The following is a 27,425-nucleotide window of genomic DNA, read 5'->3' on the forward strand; positions in this document are numbered from 1 at the left end:
TGTGACAGCAGGTGTGTGTATGTGTGTGTGTAGGTGTGACGGCAGGTGTGTGTGTGTGTGTGTGTGTGTGTGTGTGTGTGTAGGTGTGCTCTCTCCACTGCAGCTGTGCTAGGCCCCATGAATCCGGCCCCTCAGCTTACCCCGAGAGGCCCTGTCTGTCTCCTAGGTGCCTGGATCAGCTGCCAAGCCCATGGGCACTGGGGGCCTAACTCAGTGGCGCCTCCACCTCATCTCTCCCTCTTTTCTTTTTTTGGTTTTTTGAAGACAGGGTTTCTCTGTGTAGCCCTGGCTGTCCTGGAACTCACTCTGTAGCCCAGGCTGGCCTCGAACTCACAGAGATCCACCTGCCTCTGCCTCCTGAGTTCTTGTTGGCCCCAAGAATATATTCAGCTGTATATTAAAGCTATATTTTGACCAGCCAAGGGTCTGTCAAAAGGCAAGCCGTTTATCATGAAATATTTGGTGTTATATAGTTTTTAATATTTCGGCTGTCTTCCGCTATGAAGTTCTTGTGTGCCCAAATACTTCATTTTGACAAACAGCTAAGCTTCTGGGACACTGCTCCACTAGGTACTAACTCCCCTGCAGAGCCTCAGAGCTGAGCAGGCTGGAGATGCATAGCTTTGTTTTCTTGTGCAGATGAAGCGCAGACCATCATCCCCTTCCCTCAGGCTGGGGGCATGGCAGAGAGACTGACTGAGGACAAGAGGGCTGTCTGCCTAACCAGGTGCAGTAAGGACTGCAGCGGAATTCCAGACACAGAACCGCGGGGCCAGAGAGAGCAGAGGAAGACTGAGATTCTGTAGAGGGTGAGGCAGATCTCGGAAGAGTCTTCAGAGATTCAGGAGTGAGGAGCCAGGAAGGCGGGATGGAGGACGGAGGGACAGAGGACATAGATGAGGTCAAAGGCCTAGGAGCTTCCTAAAACTATGAGGACGGGAGAACTGGACACAGAGAGGAGCTGAGTGAGGACAGGGCGGAAACTGTGCAGACAGAATAAAGTGAATGGACTAAAGAGCTCCGTGTGCTTAGGTTCATTTGGTATCCCTCAGGTTAGTATCCTCAGCGGCTTGTAGCATCTATTTTCTGGACCCTGATAGAAATCTCCTCCAGGCAGGCACTTGGCGGAATTTCGTTACTGTGTGCCACAGCCACCCAGCCATCTCCCCCTCTTTTTAAAAGACAGGGTGTCATTTAGCCCAGGCTGACCTCAAGCTTACTATGTAGCTGGGGGTAGTTGGACTGCTGATTGCTCTGGGTCCACCTCCCGGTGCTGGGCTGGTAGGCTACATCACCAAACCCAGTTTAGGAGTTGCTGGTGAGGCAACCCAGGGCTTCCCGAAAGCTACGTCAGCCCTCTACCTACTCAGCCCATGTTTGGTGTTTGCCGGAACTTCCAGGAGTGAGGGGAGCACTGGCAAGTGCTGGCTGGGAGGGGTGGCTAGGCGCAAACCCCCGTCTTCCTTGGCTATTACTCAGGCTTCCAGAAATAGATCGGAGTGCGCACAGATATAGAGACAGAGGTTATTTTAAGATGTGACTCACACAATCCTGTGGGCTCTAAGCCCAAAATTAGCACGGCCAGCCAGCAGCCTTGAGACCAAAGAAGCATGGGAAGATGCAGAGGAACTTCAAAGATGAGCGGGACCTCTCTCCCCCTCTGGACACACAGTGGGGAGACCTCCCTCTTCCTCTGGGCACACAGTGGGGAGACCTCCCTCTTCCTCTGGTCACACAGTGGGGGGTCCTCCCTCCCCCTCTGGACACACAATGGGGGGACCTCCCTCTTCCTCTGGGCATGCAGTGGGGAGACCTCCCTCTTCCTCTGGTCACACAGTGGGGGGGGGACTTCCCTCCCCCTCTGGGCACACAGTGGGGAGACCTCCGGCTTCTTCTGGACACACAGTAGGAGGACTTCCCTCCCCCTCTGGGGACACAGTGGGGGGACCTCTCTGGCTTCCTCTGGACACACAGTGGGGGGGACCTCTGGCTTCCTCTAGGCACACAGTGGCGGGGGGGGGGGAACCTCCCTTTCCTTCGGGTCACACAGTGGGGGGGACCTCCCTCTTCCTCTGGGCACACAGTAGGAGGACCTCCCTTTCCCTCTACATCCATAGTCAGGACAGGGTCGGGGGACACCTCCCTCTCTATAGAACCACAGTGTGGAGGGGAACTTTCCTTATTTCAGAGGATGGTTGAGGTTGATAGCAAAGAGTAAAAAGGCCTCTGCACACAGTGGGGTGTCCTTTTGAGGTCCTGTGCATAATCACCCACATTCCAGCACATACCCCCTCAAATCCCAGCACTTGGGGAGCTGAGGCAGGAAGATCACAAATTCAAATATTCTTGGGCAACTTAGGGACATTATATCTCAAATATTCAAGGTTGGGGCGTGGTCAGGGTGGAGCCCCCGCCTAGAATCCCCACAGTGAGGGGCTGGGGGCGTGGTCAGGGTGGAGCCCCCGCCCAGAATCCCCAGTGAGGGCTGGGGGCGTGGTTTGGTTATAGAGTGCCTGCCTAGCTTCTAGGAGGCACCAGGTCCCATCTTTCTTCCCTCTGGCAAAGCAAGGGGGGTCTGGGAAATTCTCTCAAGACCACTAAATTGACTTAGGGATCATAGTGATGGGGTATTGTCTTGTAGCGGAAAGATGGAGTTTCACTCTGGGAAATACAAGGGGAAGTAGAAACTGATACCCAAGAAGTGAGAAGGGCCCTGGATAGGAATCCCCTGGAGTAATATCAAGTTGAAAAAGAAAACTGAGTAACAGGATTGGATCTGCCCTCTGGAGGGGGAGGAATCAGATCAGATAAAAAGAGTGACCACAGGCATGATGCACATCTTCAATCCCAGCACTCAGGAGGCAGGGGCAGGCGGATCTCTGTGAGTTCAAAGCCAGCCTGGTCTACAGAGCGAGTTCCAGGGTTATACTAGTGAATGCTTCTTTCTCTCTCTCTTTCTGGAAAAAAAAAAAAGTAAAACAAGAAAACAAAGTCAAACCTAGAAGCCAAGAAATAACCAATTCAGGCAGGAAAGTTTGGTAAAGCGGGCTGAGCTCTGCTCAGGCCCGGCCTTTGGGAATCTAAGTGAATGGTTCTGATTTATTTTGTTGTTATTTGTTTTTTTTCTCCAGACGGGGTTTCCCAGTACTGCCCTGGTTATCCTAGAACTCGCTCTGTAGACCAGGCTGGCCTTGAACTCACAGAGATCCGCCTGCTTCAGCCTCCGGGGTGCTGAGTAAGGTGTGCCTGTGTCACAAAGCCTGGCAAGAGCACTTTCTCAAAGTGGTCACATCGCAGGACCATGCCTTTTCACACACCATTTTAAAATTTTGAGAAGGGGTCTCAGGAAATTGCCCAGGCTGGCCTGGAATCCCCTTGGTCGCTCAGGATGGCTTCTAGTGACTCACCGTCCTCTTTGGGGCTAGTAAATGCTAGAGTGAGGAGTGTGAACCACCTTGCCTAGTCCAATTCCCTCCCAGTGAGGCAGGAAGAGAGAAGCAGCTTCCTGGAAATAGCTGCTGCGCAGTCGCCAGGTCACCTGCAGGTCACTTATTTCCAGAAGGATTTTGGAGGGGGTGCTTTGGTGTTAGAAAGATTGAAACTGGACTGTGAGGGAAATAAATTTGGCTTCTAGCTCTTTTCGTATTGTTCTGGGAAGGTTTGGAAACTTTGTTTTGTACCATGATGAGGAGCTGGAGAGCTCCAGGTTGATCAATTATTTACTTATTTTTAGTAAATTTTTTTCTTTTTCTTTTTTGTTTTTTCTGTTTGTTTTTCGAGACAGGGTTTCTCTGTGTAGCTTTGCGCCTTTCCTGGATCTCACTCTGTAGACCAGGCTGGCCTTGAACTCACAAAGGTCAGCCTGGCTCTGCCTCCCGAGTGCTGGGATTATGGGCATGCCCACCACTGGCTGGCTGGCAGGGACTTTGTATACAGCCCTGGGTGGCCTGACACTCCCTCGTTAGTCAAGGCTGGTCTTCCACTCACAGAGATCCACCTGTCTCTGCCTACCGAGGACTGGGATCCATGGTGTGGGCTACCCACACTTGGCTAGTTTATGCAGATTACAACTTTCCTTTTTTATGTATAGAGTGTTTTATCTCCATTATGTTTATGCATCACAAGCTTCCTTGGTGCCTATGGAGGCCACAGGGTGGGTGCTGGGAATTGAATCCAGGTCCTCTGGAAGAGCAGCCAGTGCTCTTAGCTGCCAAGCTGTCTCTCCGGCCTTTGTTTCTTGAGGAATGATTTTACTCTGTGGGCCTTGAATTGTGATTCCCCCTGTCCCTGCCTCCCAAGTGCTTGGGTTATAGTGTTGGGTTCTGAGGCTGGGCAAATAATGGGGACCAGACAACTGAAGTCTATTAGCAAACTTTATTCCAAACACCGCAGGGCAACGAAACTTGTAGCTGGCTAGGGCCACAGGCAGCGTTCGGGACACTGAGAAGAAAAACCATACCCCGGGTGGTGAGTCAAAGGAATTTTCACAGTCTTGAGGTTAGGCCTTGGGTCACTGTGCAGTCCAAGATTCACAAGCTGTGATTACAGGGTGTTCAAGAAGTTTGTGAAAGCCTGGGGTTATCTCGACACAGCTGCTTCCCCCTGGAGCTGAAAGGAAGGCAGGCAGAGGTTAACCTTGTCCGCGGCAGCTGCAGCTCTAATACCCCCAGAACGTGCGCACAGGCATACCACTTTTCATATTCCCGGGCTCTTCAGCAGGCTTTGTTAGTGTGAGATTGCATCACGAGCAAGAAAAAAAGTGTTTTTAAGGAATGAAAGGAAGCTGGGCATGGTGACACACACCTTTAAGCCCAGAATGGGAGCCAGAGACAGGAGGATTTCTGTGAGTTCAGCCTGGTCTACAGAGTTCCAGGACAGTCTTGAAAAAAAATGCAAAAAAAGGAAAGGAAAGGGAAAAAGCAAAAGACAAGTAAAAAGGATAAAAGGGGAAGCGGAAGGAGGAGAAAGGAAAACGCGAGCCCGTGAGGTTGGATTTGAACTTGCGTCCTGCCGGATCTCCCGCCCGGCTTCCTCGGCAGGGTTTCCCCGGGTCCCCGCTTCCGGCGGCCGGGGGCGTGCGAGGGCAACCGAGGACGTGCGTGCGCCCGTGCGTGCGCCCGTGCGTGCGCCGGCCGGGGGCGGGCGAGTCCAAGGGGGCGTGGCTGCGAGGGGTGGCGCGCGCGGCGCGGCGGGCGGGGGCTCTGGGCGCGCACCGCCTCCGGCTCCCGGCCTCCCCCGCGCGCGCGCGCCGAGTGGTTCCGCCCGGCCCCCCGGCTCATTGTGCCTTCGCCTCACGCCGGCCCAAGATGGCGGCGGCGCTAGACGCCCCGGGCCTGTGACTCCTACAAAGAGGGGAGCCGGGGGCCGCACGGGAGCGGCGGCCGAGGCGCAGGCCGGGCCGCCCGCCCTCCGCCGTCCGCCCCGCGTCCGCCCGCCCCCGCCCGCCCGCTTCCCGCCGGCGGCCCCGCCCCTCCCCCAACCGTCCGCCTAGCATGGTGCGGCGGCCGCGCGCGCCGACATGGGCGAGAAGCTGGAGCTGAGGCTCAAGTCGCCGGTGGGCGCCGAGCCCGCTGTCTACCCGTGGCCGCTGCCGGTCTACGTGAGTGTGCTGGCGGGGAGGCGGGGGAGGTCGCGGGGTCGCGGGCTCCGGGCCGCCGCCGGCCGGTCCTCGGCCGTTCCCGGCCCGCGCCCGCCGCTGCCGTTGCCCCGACGCGGCCTGTCGCGCTGGCGCCGCCGCCGCCGGCCCGGAGCCCCGCGTCTCCGGGCTTCGCAGACCCGAGTCCGGGCCGACGCAGCGGGCAGGGCTACCGGGACTGCGAGGCCGGGGCGATCGGGGGCCGGGGCGACTGCGAGGCCGGGGCGATCGGGGGCCGGGGCGATCGGGAGGCCGGGGCGATCGGGGGGCCGGGGCGATCGGGGGCCGGGGCGACTGCGAGGCCGGGGCGATCGGGGGCCGGGGCGACTGCGAGGCCGGGGCGATCGGGGGCCGGGGCGACTGCGAGGCCGGGGCGATCGGGGGCCGGGGCGACTGCGAGGCCGGGGCGATCGGGAGGCCGGGGCGATCGGGAGGCCGGGGCGATCGGGAGGCCGGGGCGATCGGGGGCCGGGGCGATCGGGAGGCCGGGGCGACTGCGAGGCCGGGGCGTCCGGGAGGCCGGGGCGATCGGGAGGCCGGGGCGATCGGGAGGCCGGGGCGATCGGGAGGCCGGGGCGATCGGGAGGCCGGGGCGATCGGGGGCCGGGGCGTCCGGGAGGCCGGGGCGATCGGGAGGCCGGGGCGATCGGGAGGCCGGGGCGTCCGGGAGGCCGGGGCGACTGCGAGGCCGGGGCGTCCGGGAGGCCGGGGCGTCCGGGAGGCCGGGGCGTCCGGGAGGCCGGGGCGATCGGGAGGCCGGGGCGATCGGGAGGCCGGGGCGATCGGAGGCCGGGGCGATCGGGAGGCCAGGCGGCCGGGGCGTCCAGCCTCCGATCGACGCCTCCTGTCGCTCCCGCGTGGTGTCACGTCGTGTCCCTTCGTGCTGTCGTCTAGGTCGCACCCTGCCGTCTTTCCGTGTTGTCCCCACTCGTCCTCTAGGTTGTCACCTTGGTGTCGGCGGGCAGGTGCCAAGGGGACCTTAGGAAGTGCGGGAGGTCGTCTCCCGCATTGGTGGCCTGGCGGGAGGGTGCGGGAAAGGTGTCTCGTGTCAGTGCGCCGGGCTGGAAGGCCCTGGGATGTTGGAGAGGTTGTCACCTCTGTGTACCTCGTGTGTCGTCTCAGGTCGGTGGACTGGCCTGGTGACGCCTCATGAGAGGTGGGAGCAGTTGTCTCCCACGTTGGTCGGATGTCTATAGAGGCTTTGCAGGGTGGGAGAGGTTGGCCCCCGGTTTTGGTGGCATGGCTGGGGAGGCCTTGGGAAGTCTGGGAGGTTGTCCCCTTTTGCTGGTGGGCAGGGCTGGTGAGACCCTGCCAAATTGGGGGTGTTATCCGCTAATCCTACTGACCCGTGGAAAGTGATAATGCCAAGCGGAAGTGCCAGAGGCATACAGGGGTTCTGAAGTCCAGGAGGGACTGGGGAAGTCAGTGTCCTGGTCCCTGGTGGCCCTGTGTGTGTTTTGAGTAGAAAATGAAGCGTGGTCCGTGGGTGCTGTTGAGTTAGCATCCTTCCTGGCGACCTGTGGCATAATGTCTGTGCCCCAGGATGCCTTTGCAGCTGGCCCTGACCCGCTTCCCATTAGCGTTGGGCAGCTCGCTCGCGCGCGCGTGTGCGCGCTCTCTCTCTCTCTCTCTCTCTCTCTCTCTCTCTCTCTCTCTCTCTGTCTGTGTGTGTGTGTGTGTGTGTGTGTGTGTGTGTGTGTGTGTGTCCTTGAAAATTCCTACAACTGCCGGGCGGTGGTGGCGCAGGACTTGAATCCCAGCGCTTTGGGAGACAGAGGCAGGCGGATCTCTGTGAGTTCTAGGATGGCCAGCTCTCTGACCTGCCCACGTGGGCAAATGCAGGCACTCACAAATGTAATAGGCATTTAAAAATACCTGCCTGTGCGTATGCTCGGCATGGTGGCATACTCCTTTAACCCGACACTCGGCAGGGGCAGGATAGGCTCTGAGTCCCGCCCGGCCTGGTTACAGACTTGAGTTCTAGTTTGGTGGCCTGTTTAGAAGGAGTCTTAGAAGTTGGAGAGGTTGTCCCCTCTTGTTGCTGTGACTGGAAGGACTGTGGGAAATTGGAAAAGTTGTCCCCCATGTTGGTGGTGCCTGAAGGGGCCTCGGGAAGTCTGGGAGGTTGTCTGGTGAGACTGTCTAGAAGAAGGGTCAGACTTCTCAATGCTTTTCCCCTTAGGACTTAAATCTGATCCCTTCCATTTTGCGTCTTCAAGGATCACCATCCACTTTTGGGGGGGGGATGGATGGATGATGAGACAGGGTTTCTCTTTGTAGCCCTGGCTGTCCTGGAACTCACTCTGTAGACCAGGCTGGCCTCGAACTCACAGAGATCCGCCTGCCTCTGCCTCCCGAGTGTTGGGATTAAAGGCTTGCGCTGCCACCACCACCGCCCGGCACCATCCAGTCTTCTCAGGGTACAGTTCTGTGATTGTGGTCACTGTCACAGTTGAAGTACAGCACACTTGAACCACCCCAAGCTCTCTTCGACTGTCCCTCTGTTATCTGCCTCTTAGCTTCTTGGCTGTCACACCAGATCTTCTGCTGGCAGTTTTGTTTCAGAAAGTCCAATGAATGACCAACAGCAAGCATGTAGCCCCATGACTTTGGAGTGTTCACCACAGAGAATGTGTCTGAGACTTGCCCACCCACGCTGTCTGAGGGCTTGGGGTTGCCCTTAATTTTTCTTTTAGCTGGGCAGCAACATCCTTTGGGCAGTCAGCCAGTTTGGTGATCGATCATTTTGTTAGTCACAGGATACCTGGGCTGGTCCAGTGTTTCTTTCTTGATTATTTCTTTGGTCTTGTTATAGTTATACAGCTGTGGCTGGCCTGGAACTCACTCTGTAGTTCAGGCAGGCCTTGAACTTTCCGTGATATCCTATCCTGCTTCTGTCTAGTGCTGGGTGGTGGGTTTGCCCCCCAGGTTGTGGTGTGTGTGTGTGTATGTGTGTGTGTGTGTGTGTGTGAGAGAGAGAGAGAGAGAGGGAGAGGGAGAGGGAGAGACTAGAGGCTGTGAGTTCCAGACACCTGAATGTGGATTTGTCCAAAGTGATGTAGTCCCTGAGAGTACCAAGAGCTGGGTTGCTAGGTCCGTACTGAGTGGACCGTCACCAGCCTGAATTCCCAAAGTTGTCCTAGCTGAGTATGAAGGGTTAAGAGGTCTGTCACAACCCTCTTGGTACCCCAGTGGAGTGGTGCTGGCCCTTTGCCTCTCCTCCTTCCAGAAAGCTAACCCAGTGACTCTGGCCCAGTTCCCACCCCCTGTGAATCAGGCCTTCGGTTGAGTCTGGCGGGAACTGGCTTTCCAGTGGCGGGTGGGAATGACCACCCAGCGCCTTTCCCTTGCTGGCCGGGATCTCACTTGGCAGGGTTGGGTGTGCTGGCCCAGCCCTGCTCCTGACATCCGCAGGCCCATTCCAGCTGCGGCTGTCACATTGCTGTCCAAGGGCCAGCAGGTGTGTGTGGGCCATGGGCTCTCACATAGCCTGAGTAGAGACAGCCCCTCCACAGTGCCCTCTTCTAGCTGTATGCTTCATGGAAAGTTCTGCTTCTTAGGAGGCCAGGCCTAGTGCCTGGCACACTCCACACAGTGTCAGACCTGCCATTCCAGCACCCAGGAAGTGGAGGCAGGAGGATCAGGAGTTCAAGACCAGTTTTGGCTACATAGTGAGTTCCACGCAAGCCTGCCCCACATGTTTCAGACCCTGTTTCAAGTCCCTCCCCCCAGTAAACAAGCACACAGGAAAATCTCCTGTTGCTGGATGCTGGCATTACCTAGGCATCAAGAGAAGGGACCATGTGGTGCCCCTGCCCCTGGGGTGTGAGTTCAGCACATTGCATGCCCACCTGCAGTCCCTCCCAGTCTGTTCTGTTTTGAGATGGGGTCTCAGCATACTGTGACTGGCCCTCATCCTCCTGCCTCCCCTTAGAGTGCTGGGATGCTAGGTAGGCGTCACCAGGTCTGGCTTCATAATCCTTTGTAAAAGCACCTACAAGCTACCTTTGGTGTCCCTGAGGACATGCACGGAGGACAGAAAGACATTCATCACTCCAGGCAGATCAGGAACTGAGTGTGGCAGTCCCACACTTGAGTAAGGCATGGCCCTGGGCAGGTGCCAGTGGCTTCTTAGAGGGCGGCAGCCATGCTGTCCACACTCACAAATACCCAGTTTGGGGACCAGGTGCAGAGAACTGACAGGTGGGAGGGGACATCATCCTTATAGCAGTTTAGGACACTGGGACCTCACGGAATGACCCCTTTGGCATAAAGGATACAGATGCCATTTTTAGCTGTTCGCTTGGCAGGCAGTGTAGGAGACAAACCTGAGAGGGAGGGCCAGAGTGGCCTTCCTGTTGGTGACTCAGTAGGCCCTGCGTGGTGGTGTGTCCCTTCTGATGAGCTCAGGAGTCCCGTGGGTGGCTGGGTGAGTCGTGCTGTGGGTAGGGTGAACCAGCCCCAATGTGACTCAGAAGGTAGTTTCTGCTGCTGACTCCTCGGGTGAATGTCCCAGCTAATCTGTGCACGTGTGGGCAGGAGGCAGGTTGACCTTTAGCCTGCCTGTGTGGGCTGACCTGCTCCAGAAGGGAAGAGGTGATGACAGTGGGCTTCTGTGTGAGAAGCCTGCAGCCTGCGCTGGCCTTTCAAACCCAAGCTCAGGCTACTTGCTCTGTTCCTGATAAGTTCTGGGGAATCCCCAGTTGGGCTTCCTTGTCTGTGGAAGCACTGACCCTTTTCAAGTCAGACCTTTTTTCTCTTCTGAGAGGTTCTGATTCTGTATTCAGGGCAGCTTGGTACTTACCCTGTAGCCCAGGCTGCCTTCCAACTTAGAGCAGTTCAGTCTCCCTCTCCCACGCGCTGTGATGCTGGGCATGAGGTGTCATGCCGGCTTGAAGTTAGATAGTTATTTGGGGTAATTATAGGTTCATGCACTCAGGAATGTTCCTGTGTCCTCACTCTTTTTTTGAGACAAGGTTTCTCCGTGCAACAGCCCTAGCTGTCCTGGAACTCACCTTGTAGACCAGGCTGGCCTCGAACTCATAGATATCCACCTGCCTCTGCCTCCCGAGCGCTGGGATTAAAGGCGTGCGCCACCGCCGCCCTGCCTGTGTCTTCACTCTTAACAAAATGAAGCCCTTAGGTTAGTGGGGAACACCTCCTGTGGGATATGTGACATTCGGGTAGACTTGATCATTCCCACCTTATGGAAAGATTAACCCACCATTCTCATGGGGGTCCGCCCCAAACTGACACTTGGTGATGCCTAGGGACTTTGTGGTTGCCACAGCTGGAGGAGGGGAGCTCTGAGAATGGCCCTGCAGAGTTGGGTGTGGATGATGTGCAGAAAGACCACACGCTGTTGCCTGAGGTTCGAGGCACAGGCCACCTGCCCCATGTCTCCTGCTGGGTGGGTTCTGTTTGCTGGGGCAGTCCTGTCATCTTTTCCAAGGTCCCCGGAATGCAAGCCAGGTTGGTTGATTTTCCAGAACATGATCTGGCCCTGTGTAGTGCAGATGTCCACTCATCTGAGCGTTGCCTTGTTGATAGGTCGACTCAAACATAGATGTCTGTCCTGTGTGGGCACCAGCTCTGGGGCTGAAGTGTGAGGACACGTGACTGCCTTCTGAGATCCCACACAGGCTGCTCTGCTGGTAGTATGGATGTCCTGCCGGCAGGACAGAGCTGCTGAGGGAGAGCACTTAGTCTCCTGTGTCTCTCCTCCTCTTCCAACTGTCTCGATCTAGGACAGTCCATCACCCCTGTGAGTAGTTACCTGTCCTCAGCACCCATGAGTATACTTTCTGCCTAGAGTTATCTGTTCTGGACATCTGTTGTGGAGCTCCACACTGTGGCCCTGTCATGTGCATGCATGTGTGCATGCACGCACCCTGCCTCTGCCCCGACTGCGGTGTTTGAGCGTGAGGAGGTTCCAGGTCTTAGGCCCCTGAGGAAGGCTTGTTACAGCTTCATCTTAGGATGGAGTGATGGGCAAAGAACTGCTGTGGCACCAAGGTTGATAGGCATATACACCAGGTAGTCTTTTTAAAAGATTGTTTTTTGTTTTTTAAGATTTATTTATTTATTATGTATATGGAAGAGGGCACCAGATCTCATTACAGATGGTTGTGAGCCACCATGTGGTTACTGAGAATTGAACTCAGGACCTCTGGAAGAGCAGTCAGTGCTCTTAACCTCTGAGCCATCGCTCCAGCCCCTTGCTTTTTTTTGTTTTTGTTTTTGTTTTTAACTGCACAGGTATGTGCTGTGTGTGAATGTGGAGGCCAGAAAAGGGTGCCGTGTATGCTGTCGCCATCTGTTCCTTTGAGCAGGGCCTTTTTGTAGACCTGATGATTGAGCCCCCTCAGCTAGGCTGAAGCTATCAAGCTCCAGGACCCAGTTATCTACCACACTGGGCTGCAGGTGCTTTCAAGGTGCTTCCTCTCTGATTGCAGAGCAGGTGCTGTGCACTCCTGGCCTCTCCAAGGTCCCTGTGCCAGGCCCTGGCAGCTGCGGGGTGCGGTGCACCCTGTCTCGCTGTTGTCTGGGCAGGGCTGCTTGCCCTTCTCTTGTGCCTGTCTCACTCTCTGAAATGAGGGTGACTGAGCCCTCCTACCTGGGGAGAAATGACCTGCAGCAAGGAGGTGACCTGGTGGTACGCATGCTGTCGTCACTCTTAACAAGTGACTCACCTGTGTCACTTGACAGCTGGTGTGACTCCTCCTTGGGGACCTAAGAGACCTTGGCCTGAACGTTCTAATCGTGTTCAGCAGAAGCCCTGTGGCTGCAGGGCAGGCAGGCAGCTGGCACAGATGGCCAGGCTGGCTGTGACCTCATCCCTGTCCTGGTAGCTGAGCAAGGACACTTGTCCTCCTGCGGACCTCTGAGTCCTCATCCCACACCCGGCTCCTGCCTTCAGGAAGCAGGGTGTCCCCGTTTGTGCTGAGAATGAGTGGCCTGGAGCTAGGCCAGGCCCTGGGGCCCTGGGTGGACTTTAGCATTCAGGGTCAAGTCTAAAAAAATGTTGTCTGGGCTGGGTGTGTCTGTGGTCTCAGCTGCTTGGGAGGCTGGGGCGGGGAGATTGCTTGAGCCCAAGAGTTGGAGGCCAGCCTAGATAGCATTGTGAGGCCCCCAGTCTAAAACTAGCAGAAACGTTATAGACTGAGCTCTCTCCTCTCTTGCCTTCTGTGTACGTGTGTGTCTGGGATGTGGTGTGCATTCTTGGGGCAGCCTTCAGGCAGAGCCTGTGTATGTCATATCCCCATAGCCCTGTGTGATCTTTTCTAGGTGTCTCCTTCCTCTCACAGGCACAGTGTGCAGGGCCATATGGGACACTCAGAGCATTTGGTGCCCCACATCTGTCTGAGCTGCCCACCTGGAGCCAGGGCCCTTCGTCCCCCTTTCTGTGGGATCCTGTCTGCTGATGTCTGAGGTTCAGGCTTCTCTGCAGGGTGCATGCCTCTGGTTTGCCCACTGGGGTTCCCTGTGCTCCTGTACTGACTCCCTCAGGCTGGGATGTCGACTCCCTGGAGCTGATCTTGAACACAGCCCTGTGTGAAGTTCCTGCCCTTTGCCCTCTTGTAGGCTGTGTATGCTCTGTCTGGCTTTGTTGGTCAGCCTGCATGTGGTCTGAGCAACTGATAGTCACTGGTGGGAGCAAGTCCAGGAGGGAGTTTGGAACAGCCTGTGTAATAATTCCTGGTGTGGTGTTATTTGGGGAACCACATAAGAGTGGGTCTTGTTTTTTTTCTTAGAGACAGGGTTTCTCTGTATGGCCCTAGCTGTCCTGGAACTCACAACGTTCACCAGACTGGCCTTGAACTATATACCTGCCTCCCGAGCGCTGGGATTAAGGGTGTGTGTGCACACACACCCCACCCCCCACCGTGTCTGCCTTCACTTGAATGTTTTGTGAAGAGCACTGAGACTAAAGGCCTGTGCCACCACGCCAAGCCTTTTTTTTTTTTTAAATGATGCTGGCCTTGAACTCACAGAGGTTCGCCTGCCTTTGCTGTGACTAAAGGTGTGGGCCATCACACCTGGCCTCAACAGGGTCTCTGTGTAGCTCTGGCTGTCCTGGAACTCGCTCTGTAGATCAGGCTGGCCTTGAACTCACAGAGATTCCCCTGCATTAAAGGCGTGCGCCCCATGTCCTGCTGCACTTGACCGTCTATGAAAGAAGTGAACTACTGTGGTGTCGAGCAGAGTGTGGGTGGCCTCCAGCAGCACTCTGGAGGCCAGGGCAGGATGGGCATTTCACACTAGCCTGGTCTATATGATGATCCCGCTCACTAATCCAGATAGGACTGAAGTTGCTCAGTAGGTGACCTTCCTGGTGTTTACAAGGCTCAGGGCTCCATCCCTAGCACTGGGAGACAGGAAGAGACAAAAGAGCTTGGCTACCCAGCAGTGAATTCCTGATGTTGTGCCAGATGTGCAACCATTGGAGGATGACCAGTAGGGGCTGTCCCCTATAGAGACCAGCACCTCTCATAACCTGGTGTCCTGGGGCTGTACCCAGCACACTCCCCCCCTCCCTGGTGGCCGCATGCCTGTGCTCTCCTAGAGACCAGTGTCGGCCAGGGTGTAGCCACAGCCGGGACCAGGCTGTGCCTCTCAGTTTGCACAGCCCAGGACTGTCTGTGGACATAGTAGGGCCAGCAGACACTAGCTCTTGGTCCTCAGAGAACCCTACAAGGGCCAGGTACTGGTGGCTCCTCCCTCCCCCCCCCCCCCCTGTGAGAACTGCCTGGGCCTTCCTTTCCAGCAGTGCTCAGCACCACTATGGTGGGTCCGCAATCCTGCATCCAGGTGCTCAGGAGTGGCTGGGTGACCCTGAGGGAGGGAGACTGGGTGTTTACGGCAGAAGTAGAGCATTGGCTTTGTTGTTACAAAGGAAGAGGTGAGGCATTAGGGTAACAGTCTGTCCCCGCTGTGTGGCATCACCGGGGAGACGTGGGCACCAGCCACAGACCACAGAGTGGAGCTCAGGCGACCCGTGAGTTCACTGGGGTTACTTAGTGCACGTGAGTGACTCACAGGCAGCTCGGTACTGGAAAGAGCACCCTGGCATGGTGACTTCTGGGGTTCCCTGCGAGACTGGGCCAGCTGCCTGCTTCAGTCCCTCCCAGCACTTGTTTGTTTTTTTTTCCCCCGAGACAGGGTTTCTCTGGGTAGCTTTGCGATTTTCTTTCCTGGAACTTGTAGCCCAGGCTAGCCTCAAACTCACAGAGACCCGCCTGGCTCTGCCTCCCGAGTGCTGGGGTTAAAGGTGTGCGCCACCACCGCTGGACCCTCCCAGCACTTGTGATCATGGAAGTCTCACAGACTTCCTGAGCCCTGCAGGTTATACTTCCAGACTTAATGCCCCCCCCAAGTGGGGTCATCTTCATATAGCCTCACTAGGAGACTGTCCAGAGATGTAGGGTTGCAGGGACACTCAGCTCCCACCAGTGTTCATGGGCTGTGTTGAATATCCCCTGTGACTGACTGTGCACTGGACTGGGTCCACTGGAAGTCTGTGGTGTGGCAGAGGGTGATGACCAGGACTTGGGCAGAGCTGGGAGGGAGCCTGGGCCCCGGGCACCCAGCGTGGGGTTTGCGTGTCTGTTCTCAGGAGGCACTGTCTCCTGTGGCCTTCATCATCCCACAGCTCGCTTCCATGGTGGGCTGGGAAGGGCAGAGAGCTCACAGGCCACTGGCCAGCCAGGGGTGGCAGCACTGCATCGTCTGTCTCCTGCTGTCTTCTGTCACTCTTCCCTCTGAGGCTTTCTGTCAGGCTGTAATTGGCATCCTCGGGCTTGCTCTCCTGGTGACAGATTGAGATCTGGCCTTAAGTGGCCATGCTGGAGCAAGGCTTGATTTCAGGCATAACGCAGTGCTGCCCAGTGGTTGTGATGTCTGTTTCCCATTCTATAGTGGGGACGCTGGCCTGGTGGGACTCTAGGACTTGCCAGCACCCGTTGGGTTTGCAGGGAGACAAAGCTCTGAGTCAGGCTCCAGCTCTGGGGAGTGTTGGGTCAGCATCTCCATTAGGTCCAGGTACTGTAGGTGTGTACTGCAGAACAAGAGTCAGGGCGTCGGTCACTGTGGTTCTGGAACCAACTCTGCAGCCTTTCTCTTTCAGGACAAGCACCACGATGCTGCTCATGAGATTATTGAGACTATCCGGTGAGTGCTGCCTGGGGTGAGTGGTGGGCCGGGGTTCTTCTTGAGCTTCCAGCACTTCTGCTGTGCTGTCCTCAAGGGGGCCTCCTCAAGTAGCAAGTAGCATGGTGGTGGGAGGGGCCCTGGCAGAGGCATCCGGTTTCAGGGCAGCCTGCCATAGCCCTTGCCACACACTGCGCTTGTCAGAGAAAACCTCAGTTGTTTTTCCCTGCCTTGGCAGGGGTGAGCCAGGTCTCATGTACAGCCTCTAGCTGCAGCCTCCTGTAAGATGGAACTGGGGTGTCTGTGTGTGCCTCTGCTCCCTATCTTCCTTCACTAACCTTCAGGTGGATCGGAGAAAGACAGGAGTCTGTGAGGCCCACTAAGATGTGGTGCTGCTGATTGAGGGGCCTCCATCCTGATACCTGCAGGGGCACGATGCCAGGGCGGCTGCCTGTTGGAATGGCTCTGGTGCCCTACTTCTGGAGCCTCTGCCCTCTGAGGCTCCTGAAATAATGGGCATAGACTAGGGGAGAAAAGCCCGGTGGCCCCCAGAACTGAGAGCCTGGACTTGGTTAGATTGCCATTGGGTACTCGGAGGCGGAGCCTGCAGTGTGACTTACAGGTCAGCCTGGGCTGCAGAGACCAGGGAGTTGGCTCAGTGGGTACAGCACTTACTGTGTGAACCTGGGGACCTGAGCTTCGTCCCTGGACGCCTTGTGGGGATGGAAGGAGAGGACCAGGCAGTCTGTGGAGGTCCTCTGACGCCCACGTTGGGTGGCACACATGATGCTCTGTCATGTGCTTGTGCATCTGAAAGTGCGTATGTGCACAACTTCACCCTCACACACACACAAAACTAAAAGATCTTAAAAGTCTGGCAGTGAAAGCTGAGACATTTTTGCGGGTTGAGGTGGGGCTGCAGGTGGAATAGAACATGTCCGTGGAGTGGGTGCTTTCCTGTTCCCCACCTAGGCAGGTCAGAGAAGAGGGGACAGGGAGCCTAGATGCTGACCTTCTCAGGAGTCACCCTAGTAGCTGCCCTTCCTGCACCCCAGAAACGTATCACTGCAGTTGTTAGGACAAGAGCCTGGCTTCTGCAGCCCACCAAGCTGGGCTTGGCCAACCACTGTGTATACCAGCCACAGAGATGGTGAAAAGCAGAGCAGCAGACTGGGAACTGGCTCCATAGGAAAATAAGCACCTGAGTTCAGATCAGAGCCCTAGAGCCTGCCTAACCAGACATGGCTGCATGGGGCTGGGAGCGCATGGGCCAGTCAGCTGGGTGCAGGCGGTGGTGAGCAGGAGATTGTCAGGTGGAAGAAGGCCAGGGCCAGCATCTGAGGTCCTGACCTCTGAGCACCTGCGCCTGGGCCCACTCCATCCTACACACATGGGAATAATTATGTGGCCACAGACAGAAGCAGCCTCTGGGGACTGACACGCTTCAGGGTTGAATAAAGGAAGAATTTGGGGAGCATGGCATTATTGGGATGGGGCTTTTTCCGAGGTGCCCCTTGCCATTGTAGCCTTCTATAACTTTCAATGTAGGACCCCCCCTTTTTTCCTAATTCTTAATTTTATTTTACTGCTGGGCATGGTGGCACACAGATCTTTAATCCCAGAACTTAGGAGGCAGAGGCAGGAGCATCTCTTGAGCTTGAGGCCAGCCTAGTGTACAGCTTGGTTTACATAGTGAGTTCTAGGACAGTCAGGGCTGTGTAGAGAGACCCTGTCTCAAAAACATTAAATTAAAAAATAATTGAATTTTACTATCTGGTATATCCCAGGCTGATCTTAAACATAACAGTGTAGCCTTGGGTGGCCTTGATCTTCCTGTCAAACCCAGCTTCTCCCCTAGAGGGTTTTTTGTTTTTTGTTTTATTATTACTGTGTTTGTTGGTAATTGATGTATCTGTGTGTGTGTACACATGCCACAGCACGTTGGGGGAGAGGTCAGAGGACACCTTTGTGGAGTTGGTTCTCTATAGGGTTTCTCTGTGTAGTTTTGGTACCTGTCTCAGATCTCACTCTGTAGACCAGGCTGGCCTTGAACTCTGCCCTTCAAGTGCTGGGATTAAAGGCGTGTGCCATTGCCCTGCTTTGTTTTCTTTTTTTTTTTCTGGGAAAGGGCCAATTATTGGAGCCCAGTCTGGCCTAGAACTTGGAGTCTTTGTGCCTCAGCCCACCTACCATTGCTGGGATGAATGACGTGTGCCACCAAGCCTGGCTAATATTTTACTTTTTACCATAACACATGAATTTGGTTCTTTTCCGTGTCCCAGCACTGTTTGACCTTGGCCTCGTAAATCCGTGTGATTTCTCAGTAGCTTGTCATTTCACAGTACACAGTAGCGCCCCCACTCCCCCCAGAGCAGGGCTTAGACCAGCAGGAGCTCTGTGTTCCGTTTCAGGTGGGTCTGTGAGGAAATCCCGGATCTCAAGCTGGCCATGGAGAACTACGTTCTGATTGACTATGACACCAAAAGGTGAGCAGAAATGGCGTGAGTGGGCTGTTGGCTATACCTCCTGATTGTCCACACCCTTGCCAGCCTCTGTGTAAAGCTTCCAGGAAGCTGTTTAGGTAGAAACGTCTATCTGGCTGGCGGTGGAGTGAGGCCATCCCTGGGAACTCCGCTCTGAACAACCTGGAATGGATACATAGGAATTAGCAGGGCTGGTGAGGGAGCCTTTGGCTCTGACTAGGTGGGTGTGGGGGAGGTGGTAGGGTCTCTGTCCCCACCCACTACCTTTGCTCCTAGACTGAGTGGGTGGGGAAGAGAAGGCATCCGTGGAATGTTGTCGAGAGTGGGTTTGTTTACCTTCTGCTCAGAGCCTGCTCCCTTCTGGACTCTGCCTGCAAAGCTTTGCTAGACCCCTGACCTCATTACTAGAAAGGGTTCCTGATGCTGGTCAGCCTTGGTGACCCTGGGCCAGTCCCCGGTGGCCTCTGTCCACCCCATGACTAGCATCTGGGTGTGAGCCCTGTGACCCACAGCACACAGAAGCCTACCTTTCTGGTGTGTGAGAGACAGGTGGGCAGCCAGGTGACCAGGGCCGGAGCCTCTGTCCTTGTGGAGTTTGGGTGACCCTGTCTCATTGCCTTTGAGTTCATACCCTAGAAGCTCCTGGACCTCTGGGATTTTACCCAGGGCTTTGCTTGTGGACCCCTGGGCCCCATTGATGGTAGTGTGGGCCTTCTTGACTCACTTAACTGATCTCAGACTTGGGGCTCCCGTGACTCACTCCTAAGTAGCTAGGACTTGGTGTGTGTCTCCAGGGCACCTTCAGTTCAGGGAAGCCAGGCTTCTGCCGTGGCCTGGTCCCTCCCTCCCGAGAGGTAGAAAAAGGACTGTAGATACCGCAGCCCAGGACACTGCCTGATCCTCCCACGGGAGGGGGGAGGGGGGAAAGGGGGAGGGAGGGGGGAGGGAGGGAGGGAGTTGCTTGTGTGAAGTAGTGCCACAGAGCCCCTCCCTGAGCTTGGGGCTCCCTGTGGGCGCTGGACATTTGAACCTCCCTGGGCATGCAGGGGGGTGGGTGGTCCTGGGTCCCCACTTCTGCTGGGCGCTGCTTCTTCCTGGGCTAGTCTCAGCAGCCAGAATGAGGCCGACCACTACCACAGTTTGAGGCAGATGTGAAACAAGCTTGGTTTTTATTGGAGTGCACCAGAGAGCTGGCCAGCAACTGCCTCCTAAGTCAGGCTAGAGAGCCCTTGGATCCACCTCTTGCCCCCCCCCTTTTCCCCCCTGAGACAGGGTTTCTCTGTGTAGCTTTGGAGCCTGTCCTGGAACTCGCTCTGTAGCCCAGGCTGGCCTCGAACTCACAGATCCGCCTGCCTCTGCCTCCCGAGTGCCGGGATTACAGGCGTGCACCACCGCCGCCCGGCTCTTGGGCCCCTTTTAAGGAGTAAAATCACTTGTCGTTTTACAGAAGGGAGGCAGTGGGGTAATAAGGAACTATAAAAAGACCTTTAAATGGGGGCAGGAGAGGGGGGACAGGGGAATCCATGGCTGATGTAAAATTAAATTAAATTATAAAATAAAAAGACCTTTAAAAACCATCATCATTGTGATCAACATGTGATCAGGGAGGGTAAGGGTATTCTAAAAAACAAACCAAGGTCATGGGTTGGGAAAGGTCAGGAAAGAGCAGCTCAGCTCTTAGAGTAAATGGAAATATTTTTAGCAATGAGGCATAATGGCTCCTGCCTTTGTGTTGGCGTCAGACAGGTTCCTGACCTGGCCCTCGGGGCCCAGGAGTCTTCCCAGAGGCGGTCCCTAGTGGAGCTGTCCTGCCCCACGCCTGTCTCAGGAGCTGCTGATCCCTGCATCTGGCGTACAGAGACCGGCGGGCTCTGCTGCCACACACTCCTGGTGCTGTTGCTGCCTGTTGCCTCTTTAAAAGATTTTATTCGGCTGGGCCTGGTGGTGCACACCTTTAATCCCAGCACTTGGGAGGCACAGACAGGCCTCCCTGGGCTACACAGAGAAACCCTGTCTCGAAAAACCAAAAAAGAAAAAAAAAAATTAGGGCTGGAGCGATGGCTCAGTGATTAGAGCACCGCTGCTCTTCCAGAGGTCCTGAGTTCAATTCCCAGCACCCACATGGTGGCTCCCAACCATCTGTAATGAGATCTGGCGCCCTCTTCTGGCCTGCAGTCATACATGCTGTATACATAATAAATAAATCAATCTTTGAAAAAAAATTAATTTATTTTTATTTTTGAGTGTGAACATTGGCCTGCTTCTATGTCTGTGTACCATGTATGAGCAGTGCCCCACAAGAAGAGGGAGTTGGATTCCCTGGAGCTGGAATTACAGATGGTTGTGATCCACTGTGTGAGTGCCAAGAACACAACCTGAGTCCTCTGAGAGAGCAGCCACTGCTCTAACCACTGAGCAACCTCTCCATCCCCAATTCTGCTTTGTTTTCTTATTCGAGACGGACTCATAGTGTAGCCCTGGCTGTCTGGCACTTGTTAGGTTAGGGTTAAATGTGTGGGCCAGCTTTCTTACGTGGTCCTTAGAGCTGAGATGGCTAGACATGAGGGAAATGTTTCTGTTCTGAAGCAGTGCTATGTAGGGAGGAGGGAACAGGAGCCTCTGGGCGCCCCGGTAGGTGTGTTGGTTTCCGTGTGTGTGTGTGTGTGTGTGTGTGTGTGTGTGTGTGTGTGTGTGTGTGTGTGTGCGCGTGTGTGTGCGTGCCCTCATGGAGGACAGGGAAACCTGGGTGGCTGTCCACCTTCCACCTCATTTGAGATAGTCCGTTGTTTTCCCTGCTCCGAGTGGTAACCCCACCCCCTTCTGTCTTAGACCCATGGGGACCACAGATGTCTGCCCCTGTTCAGCTTTATGTGGCTGCTGAGGACTTGAACTCAGGACCTCATACTTGGCAACAGGCATTTCAGTTGCTGAGCCATCTCCCCAGCCCTAGCCCAGTCTTTGTAGTAACTTGTTCTTGAGTTCCTCATCCTGATGTGGTCTGCCCATGGAGTAGGCAGTGGATGCAGACCTGGCCAGACTGCCCTTGCCCTTGTCCTGCGGCCAGAGACTGTCACAGTGTGCAGCTCAGGCTGGCCTGCTGTGTAGGTGGTTCTGGAATCCCAGGTCTCCCTCGAGGCTTTGCCCAGCCCTTCACTCTATGAAAGCTGGGTACATTGCAGCCCACTGATGTACCCACCTTTCTTTCTCAGTTTTGAAAGCATGCAGAGGCTGTGTGACAAGTACAACCGGGCCATTGACAGCATCCACCAGCTGGTAGGTGGCTCCCCCTTGTGCGTCTGTCCACTCCCCAGTGGGTGTGCATGGTGCTGGCTCCAGGGCCCAGGGCAGACAAGCACCAGGTGCCTGTGAAGGAGTGCTGGGGAGGAGGGCAGCTGGCATGGTGAGTGAGGCTGGGGAGGGCAGCTGGCATGGTGAGTGAGGCTGGGGAGGGCAGCTGGCATGGTGAGTGAGGCTGGGCAGTCAGGTGGCCTGGTGAATGAGGCTGGAGAGGGCAGCTGGCATGGTGAGTGAGGCTGGGCAGGGCAGCTGGCGTGGTGAGTGAGGCTGGGGAGGGCAGCTGGCATGGTGAGTGAGGCTGGGCAGTCAGGTGGCAGCGCATGAAGCAGGTAGCTTCTTGGGGTCATTGCATCGCTGCCCATCCCTGTGTGTTATGGCAGAGGTGCAGGCAGTCAGCACCCTTCGGAACTGGGAGCCTGCCTCCTCTGCCCTGCCGCTGGCTCCCAGCGTGAGCCCTCTGTCTGACACATTTTAGTCTGCTCACCACAGAGCCTCAGAAAGCTGTGTTCTGCCTGCCCACCTAAGCCGACAAGCTGGCTGCAGACAGCAGAGCTTGGCCGCTGAGCGCCCAGGGAGTGGTCTTTCTAGAAGGCACAGGGGTCGCTGGCACTGGAGCTTTTAGCAGGCGTTGGCCATTGTGGGGTTCTGTGGTGTTGGGACGCTCCTGTGGAAGACGTGGCTGTGTAGAGACACTGGGCTGACACAGGAGAGCTTTGTGGTTCTTTGAGCTAGGATGCTTGTGCAGCTCTGCAGTGATGCCCTTGGGCATTGGTTGGTCCTACCGTTGTCACTGTACCATGGGGACCCCAGCTGAAGCATCTGCACTAGGGCTCCCGTGGGGCGGCAGGAGGCTTTGGCGGGGCTGTCCTGTCCTGTTGTGTCTCATCCCAGGGCCATGGCCGGCAGAGTGTCCACGGCCGTGAGACCCCAAGAGAACCCCTCCTTCCATGTGGTGTCTCAGGTCAGGAGTGAGTGCCAGGGTGTGCAGGGTGTGCTCCTAGGGCCAGCCTGGCACTGCCGCTGGAGCCTGCAGCTCTCTAAGACTTAATGACCCTGTCCCAAGGCCAGAGAGTCTGAGGTATGTTCTGGGACGCATACCTGCCAGGGAGCCTGGAGTGAGGAGGGCCTCTTGGGACCTTGGGGCTGGGCTTAGGCCAGGAGGCTTATGGGGTCCAGTCGGAGTTCACCTTCATGTGAGTAACCTAAGTGGAGTTGCCTGAGCTGGCGTGAGGGGTGTTGTTTGAATCTAGATGGCTGCATCCCGATGGTGAGTGGCCGGTCTTCCTCGCAGCCAGACCCTCCGAGAGGTTGTTCGAATCTAGATGGCCGGCTAATAGAAAGCCCCAGGCCAGGTGTGGGGGAAGCTGAAAGGTCGGGGAGCAGAGCCCCAGCCGCCAGTCCTCCCCGACATCCTCAGCCTGTGAGCCTTGCTCTGCACAGACGCCACTCCCTGGGATGAAAGGCGGGTGTGCTTCCCGAGCAAAGCCCGAGGTCTCACTGCCTGACCTCTGTGTCTGATCTAGTGGCTGGCTCTGGTCCTCAGGCGAGTTTATTAGGTGCACAGTACATAACAGAGGGGTCAGACACAGAAGCCTAGTGTGCCCAAACCGGCTCTGCACTTGGAGGAACACTCATGATGCTGTGTGATATTTTGTTTGTGGTCTTTGGGATGCACCCAGTAGGCTCTTTACCACTGAGCTGCTCACACTCCGGCCCCCACTTTTTGTATTTGTTTGTTTTGAGACAGGGTTTCTCTGTGTAGCCCTGGCTGTCTTGGAGCTGGATCTATAGACCAGGCTGGCCTCCAACTGGCCACACCTGGGGACCTTTTGGGTTTTTGGTACAGGATCTTACTGTGTAGTCCAGGCTGGCCTTGGACTGCCAGTGTTCTCCCTGCTTCAGCCTCTCGAGTTTTGGGGGTCAGGCAGGTGCTGCTAGCTGCTGTGGGATGTAATGGGTCATGTCCACTCTTGTCCCCAGTGGAAGGGCACCACGCAGCCCATGAAGTTGAACACTCGGCCATCCAATGGGCTCCTGCGGCACATCCTGCAGCAGGTGTACAACCATTCTGTGACCGACCCCGAGAAGCTCAACAACTATGAGCCCTTCTCCCCTGAGGTGTACGGGGAGACCTCCTTCGACCTGGTCGCCCAGATGATTGACGAGATCAAGATGACCGAGGATGACCTGTTTGTAGACCTGGGCAGTGGTGAGTGTCCTTGGCTCTCTCAGTGCAGCCAGGGCCACACATGGATGCTCAAGGGCTGCTCAGGAGGAGCTGGCTGAGCCGCTGGTGCTCCTGCTCAGGCCTTCTACCCAGAGCCCTGAGCTGCCTGCGGCCTTGCTGTGGTTTTGGTGGTGTCTGCTTCTCTTGGGGCAAGACTTAGGTTTTCCATTGCTGTGATGAAACACCATGACCTGCAGGGAGTCGGGGAGGAAAGGGCTTATCCGGCTCACACTTCCACAGTGTTGCTCGTCACTGAAGGAGTCAGGACAGGAACTCCAGCAGGGAAGGAACCCGGAGGCAGGAACTGACGCAGAGGCCGTGGAGGGTGCTGCTGGCTGGCTTGATCCCCATGTCTTAGCCTGCTTTCTTATAGAACCCAGGACCAGTGGCCCAGGGATAGCACGGCCTACAATGGGGCCATCAATCACTAATTGAAAATACGCCAGATGTGATGGTGTATGCCTTTAATCTCAGCCCTCAGGAGGCAGAGGCAGGTGTTGCTCTGTGAGTTTGAGGCCAGCCTGGTGTACAGAGTGAGATCCAGGACAGCCAGGGCTACACAGAAAAACTCTGTCTTGAAAAACCAAAAAGACCAAAAAAGAAAGAAAGAAAAAGTGCCCAGTGTCCTAAGCCTGCCTGCAACCTGATGTCGTGGAGCGTTTTCTCGGTGGAGGCTCCTCCTCTCAGGTGGCTGTAGCTTGTGTTAAGTTGACATGAAATGGCCCAGCACAGGGCTCATCTCCTGTACCTCAGGAGGGAGGTAGAGGCTGGGCAAGGCCCAGCTACTCCCTGCAGCTCCTTTAGAAGCTGCTGGTCCAGTCCTGAAGGTTGAGCCTTCTGGGTTCCTGACCTTCCAGAGCCCTCCCCAAGGCTCTGTACCTCTGCGACTCATTCTCCACTAAACTGGAGGGTGCCTCCTGGCCAGGCCCTGTGTCTCCTGAGGCACTCACTGTGTGTCTCCTGAGCTGCCTGTTACTGGGAAATACTGCCCTGTAGACAGTCAGGTGGCGCGTGTGCTATCTGAAATGTGGAGCTGCTCTGCCCTGTGGAGGAGTTCATCCTCAGAGCCTCGCCCTCCATGGCGTCAAGCAGTGTGGAGGCCTGGCTGCCCAGTACAGCCTCTGAACTTCTCGCTTTCTTCTCCATCCTCTAGCAGATCTGTTAGTGCAGGGTGCTGACTGGCCTGGCTGTTTATAGCTGTCTGTGCCACAGCAGGACCAGGGGTGACTTAGGTGAAGAAGCGCATTTCTGGGGACGGCTAAGCCTTGTGCAGCCACCCACAGGCAGAAAAAGCCCGGCCCTGCCAAAGTGCCGAGGGGGACAGGCAGGTTGCAGCTTCACAGATGGCGTTGTGCCTAGTGGAGTGGCCCAGACACCTCTGCTGGGAGGCCTGTGCCTTTGAATGACCTCCTCTGATGCCAAGGGACAGTGTCATGTGGCCGAGGCCACTGGGTCTCCGGAGGCCACACAGACTCTGACCTGTGTCTCTCTGGCTGAAGGTGTGGGGCAGGTTGTCCTTCAGGTCGCTGCTGCCACCAACTGCAAACATCACTACGGAGTGGAGAAAGCGGACATCCCAGCCAAGTACGCGGAGGTGAGCAGACGCGCATGCACGGCGCTTCAGGCTTCCGTGTCTGACTCCTGGCACCTCCCAGCAGAGGGCCTGTGTCCCTGGCCGGCTTTGCAGACCTTCATGACGAGCACACCCTGCCGCTGGCAGAGCACGGCCACCTGCCTCCTCCTGGAGCTGAGAGGGCGCATGTTCCCTGTGGACACCCCTGATCTGTTCCTCCCGGGGTGGGGTTCAGAGGATGATCTTGGGCTCTGTTGGAGGGTTGGGAACCTTGTGACTCTACCATGGCCCCTCTGGGTGCCTCCCCCCCACCCCATGTGCTCCACAGCAGTGTTGCTGTAGATAGTTCCCAGTGTGTTGTCGAGTGTGATCCTGCAGGGCCTGTGGACCTTCCACCACCTTGGCCTCCCTGAGTGTATAACAGGCTGTATGCTTTCTTTCCCTCAGACCATGGACCGAGAGTTCAGGAAGTGGATGAAATGGTATGGAAAAAAGCATGCAGAATACACAGTGAGTGCCATCGCTCCATGCCCGCGGCCTCCATCCCAGCCCAGCCCCTTCCCCTCCTCCCTTGACCCCAGTCATCTTGGCCAGTGACCATTGGCCCTCTGTGGCCCCGGGCACAGTCTCTGGAGCTGGCTGTAGAGCCCCACTGAGCTCCTGCTTCCCTGGCCCGGGCACCGTCCCTAGACAGCATGTGCTGACCGTGGGCCGTGCCAGTGAATGCTTAGCTCTACTGAGCTAAGCCCTCCAGCCTGGGCAGTGCACCCCCGCTGAGATGCACCCTTGCTATAGCTTGTGGCATTTAAGGGTTCGGGCCCTTGGATTCTTGCTGTGGAGATCTGGTTAGGCCGTCTGCGGGCTGGCTGGGAGAGGCAGTCTGCAGTGACTTTGTGGTGCCTGTGAGCTGTGGGCGGCGGACCACACTGGCCGTGGCTCTGCCTTGCTCTGCGTCTGTCGCCTTCCTGCCATAAACCCAGCTCACGCCTGCTTTCTTGGTGAAAGTCTCTTGAGGGTCTTGGGAATCTGTTAGGAGTGAGGCCCACCTGACACCTGTGCCTCCTTCATTAACTGTGATGGTGACTCTTCACACTTTTGGTGGCGCCTGCTGGTAACACACCCACTAGAGTTCTCGACTGGGGGCACAGCTTTCAGGAAGACCCTGCCCGATCCTGAGTGGCCTCCTGGCTATTTATTTCCTCTCCTTTTTTCTCAGCTTGTCATTGTTGGATGACCTGGCCTGTGGTTCAAGGGTGGTGTGGCTGCTGTTTCTCGTGTTGGCTGGTGTCACTGTCGGGCCCTCGGAGGCCTCGGTGCACATGCTGGTGGAACAGGGCTAAGGTCAAGGGCAGTTCTGGAGGTCTCGGTGGCCATCAGACGCAACCTGGCAGCAGGGATAGCGAAGGCGACGGTTGGCCGTCCCTGTGTCCACTCCGGCCTCCCACAGCCCCTGTGAGCGTGACTGCCAGCCTTCTCCAGGAGGCTTCATGGGCAGCCGCCTGGCCTGTGGTGCAGTGCTGCCGCTTTGATTTGGTAGGCCGTGCGTGAGCCCTGCCTGTTGGTGTTCAGAAGCACACAGGAGAAAAGCCAGGGGAGCCTACAAACAGCTCGGGACTCTTCCTGGTCCAGAGCTGCCTAGTAGGGTCAGGGATGCCGCTGCCTCCAGCCAGGTCTGCTCATGTGCCCCCTCCAGTGGCTGAAGGGAGTCTGGCAGTCCCTCCTCTCTTCTCCAAGGGCCCTGAGCAAGCTTGGGGCAGACACATGCTCATCTCTGTTGGTGGTGCCTCCTAACATTGCCAGGCTTAGTGACCTCATGTGTTCCTGCCTTCCCATCACCCTGGCAGCGTGGCTGTATACCTTTATACACAGTCCCTCTTCTCAGAGGGGTCTCTGGGCTTTGACCCCTGACCCTGGAAGAGAGTAGAGTAGTCTGTGACTCCTGAGATGCTGGCTGCAGCTTGCCTAAGCATCCCTATCACAGGAGTCGGTTGTACCAAGGTGTGCCATGGGCAGCCAGTCCTGCTGAGGCGTGCCTGCAGGGCGTGTGTCTGAGGCTGTGTC

At 56.4% G+C, this 27,425-nt stretch overlaps 1 protein-coding gene across 5 annotated transcripts in view; it reads left to right on the forward strand.

Annotated features, from left to right (window-relative positions):
- Positions 1-5,255: 5,255 nt before the first annotated feature.
- Dot1l (DOT1 like histone lysine methyltransferase) overlaps positions 5,256-27,425 on the forward strand; it is a 42,023-nt gene continuing 19,853 nt past the window's right edge. For 4 of the 5 annotated variants that reach the window (XR_004943413.1, XR_004943414.1, XM_036171343.1 and 1 more), the window contains exons 1-7: positions 5,436-5,599; positions 15,762-15,805; positions 18,196-18,270; positions 21,477-21,540; positions 23,545-23,773; positions 25,291-25,385; positions 25,812-25,874. Coding sequence is in view for 3 of the 5 variants with exons in the window: in XM_036171343.1 (XP_036027236.1) it covers positions 5,519-5,599; positions 15,762-15,805; positions 18,196-18,270; positions 21,477-21,540; positions 23,545-23,773; positions 25,291-25,385; positions 25,812-25,874 (651 nt within the window). In the remaining 2 variants the exon portion in view is untranslated. Of the gene's footprint in view, positions 5,600-15,761; positions 15,806-18,195; positions 18,271-21,476; positions 21,541-23,544; positions 23,774-25,290; positions 25,386-25,811; positions 25,875-27,425 lie in introns of all 5 variants that reach the window. The other variant, XM_036171342.1, reaches the window with a different exon arrangement.

This window comes from Onychomys torridus, chromosome 21 (genome assembly GCF_903995425.1).
Source record: "Onychomys torridus chromosome 21, mOncTor1.1, whole genome shotgun sequence".
Classification (NCBI taxonomy): Eukaryota; Metazoa; Chordata; class Mammalia; order Rodentia; family Cricetidae; genus Onychomys; species Onychomys torridus.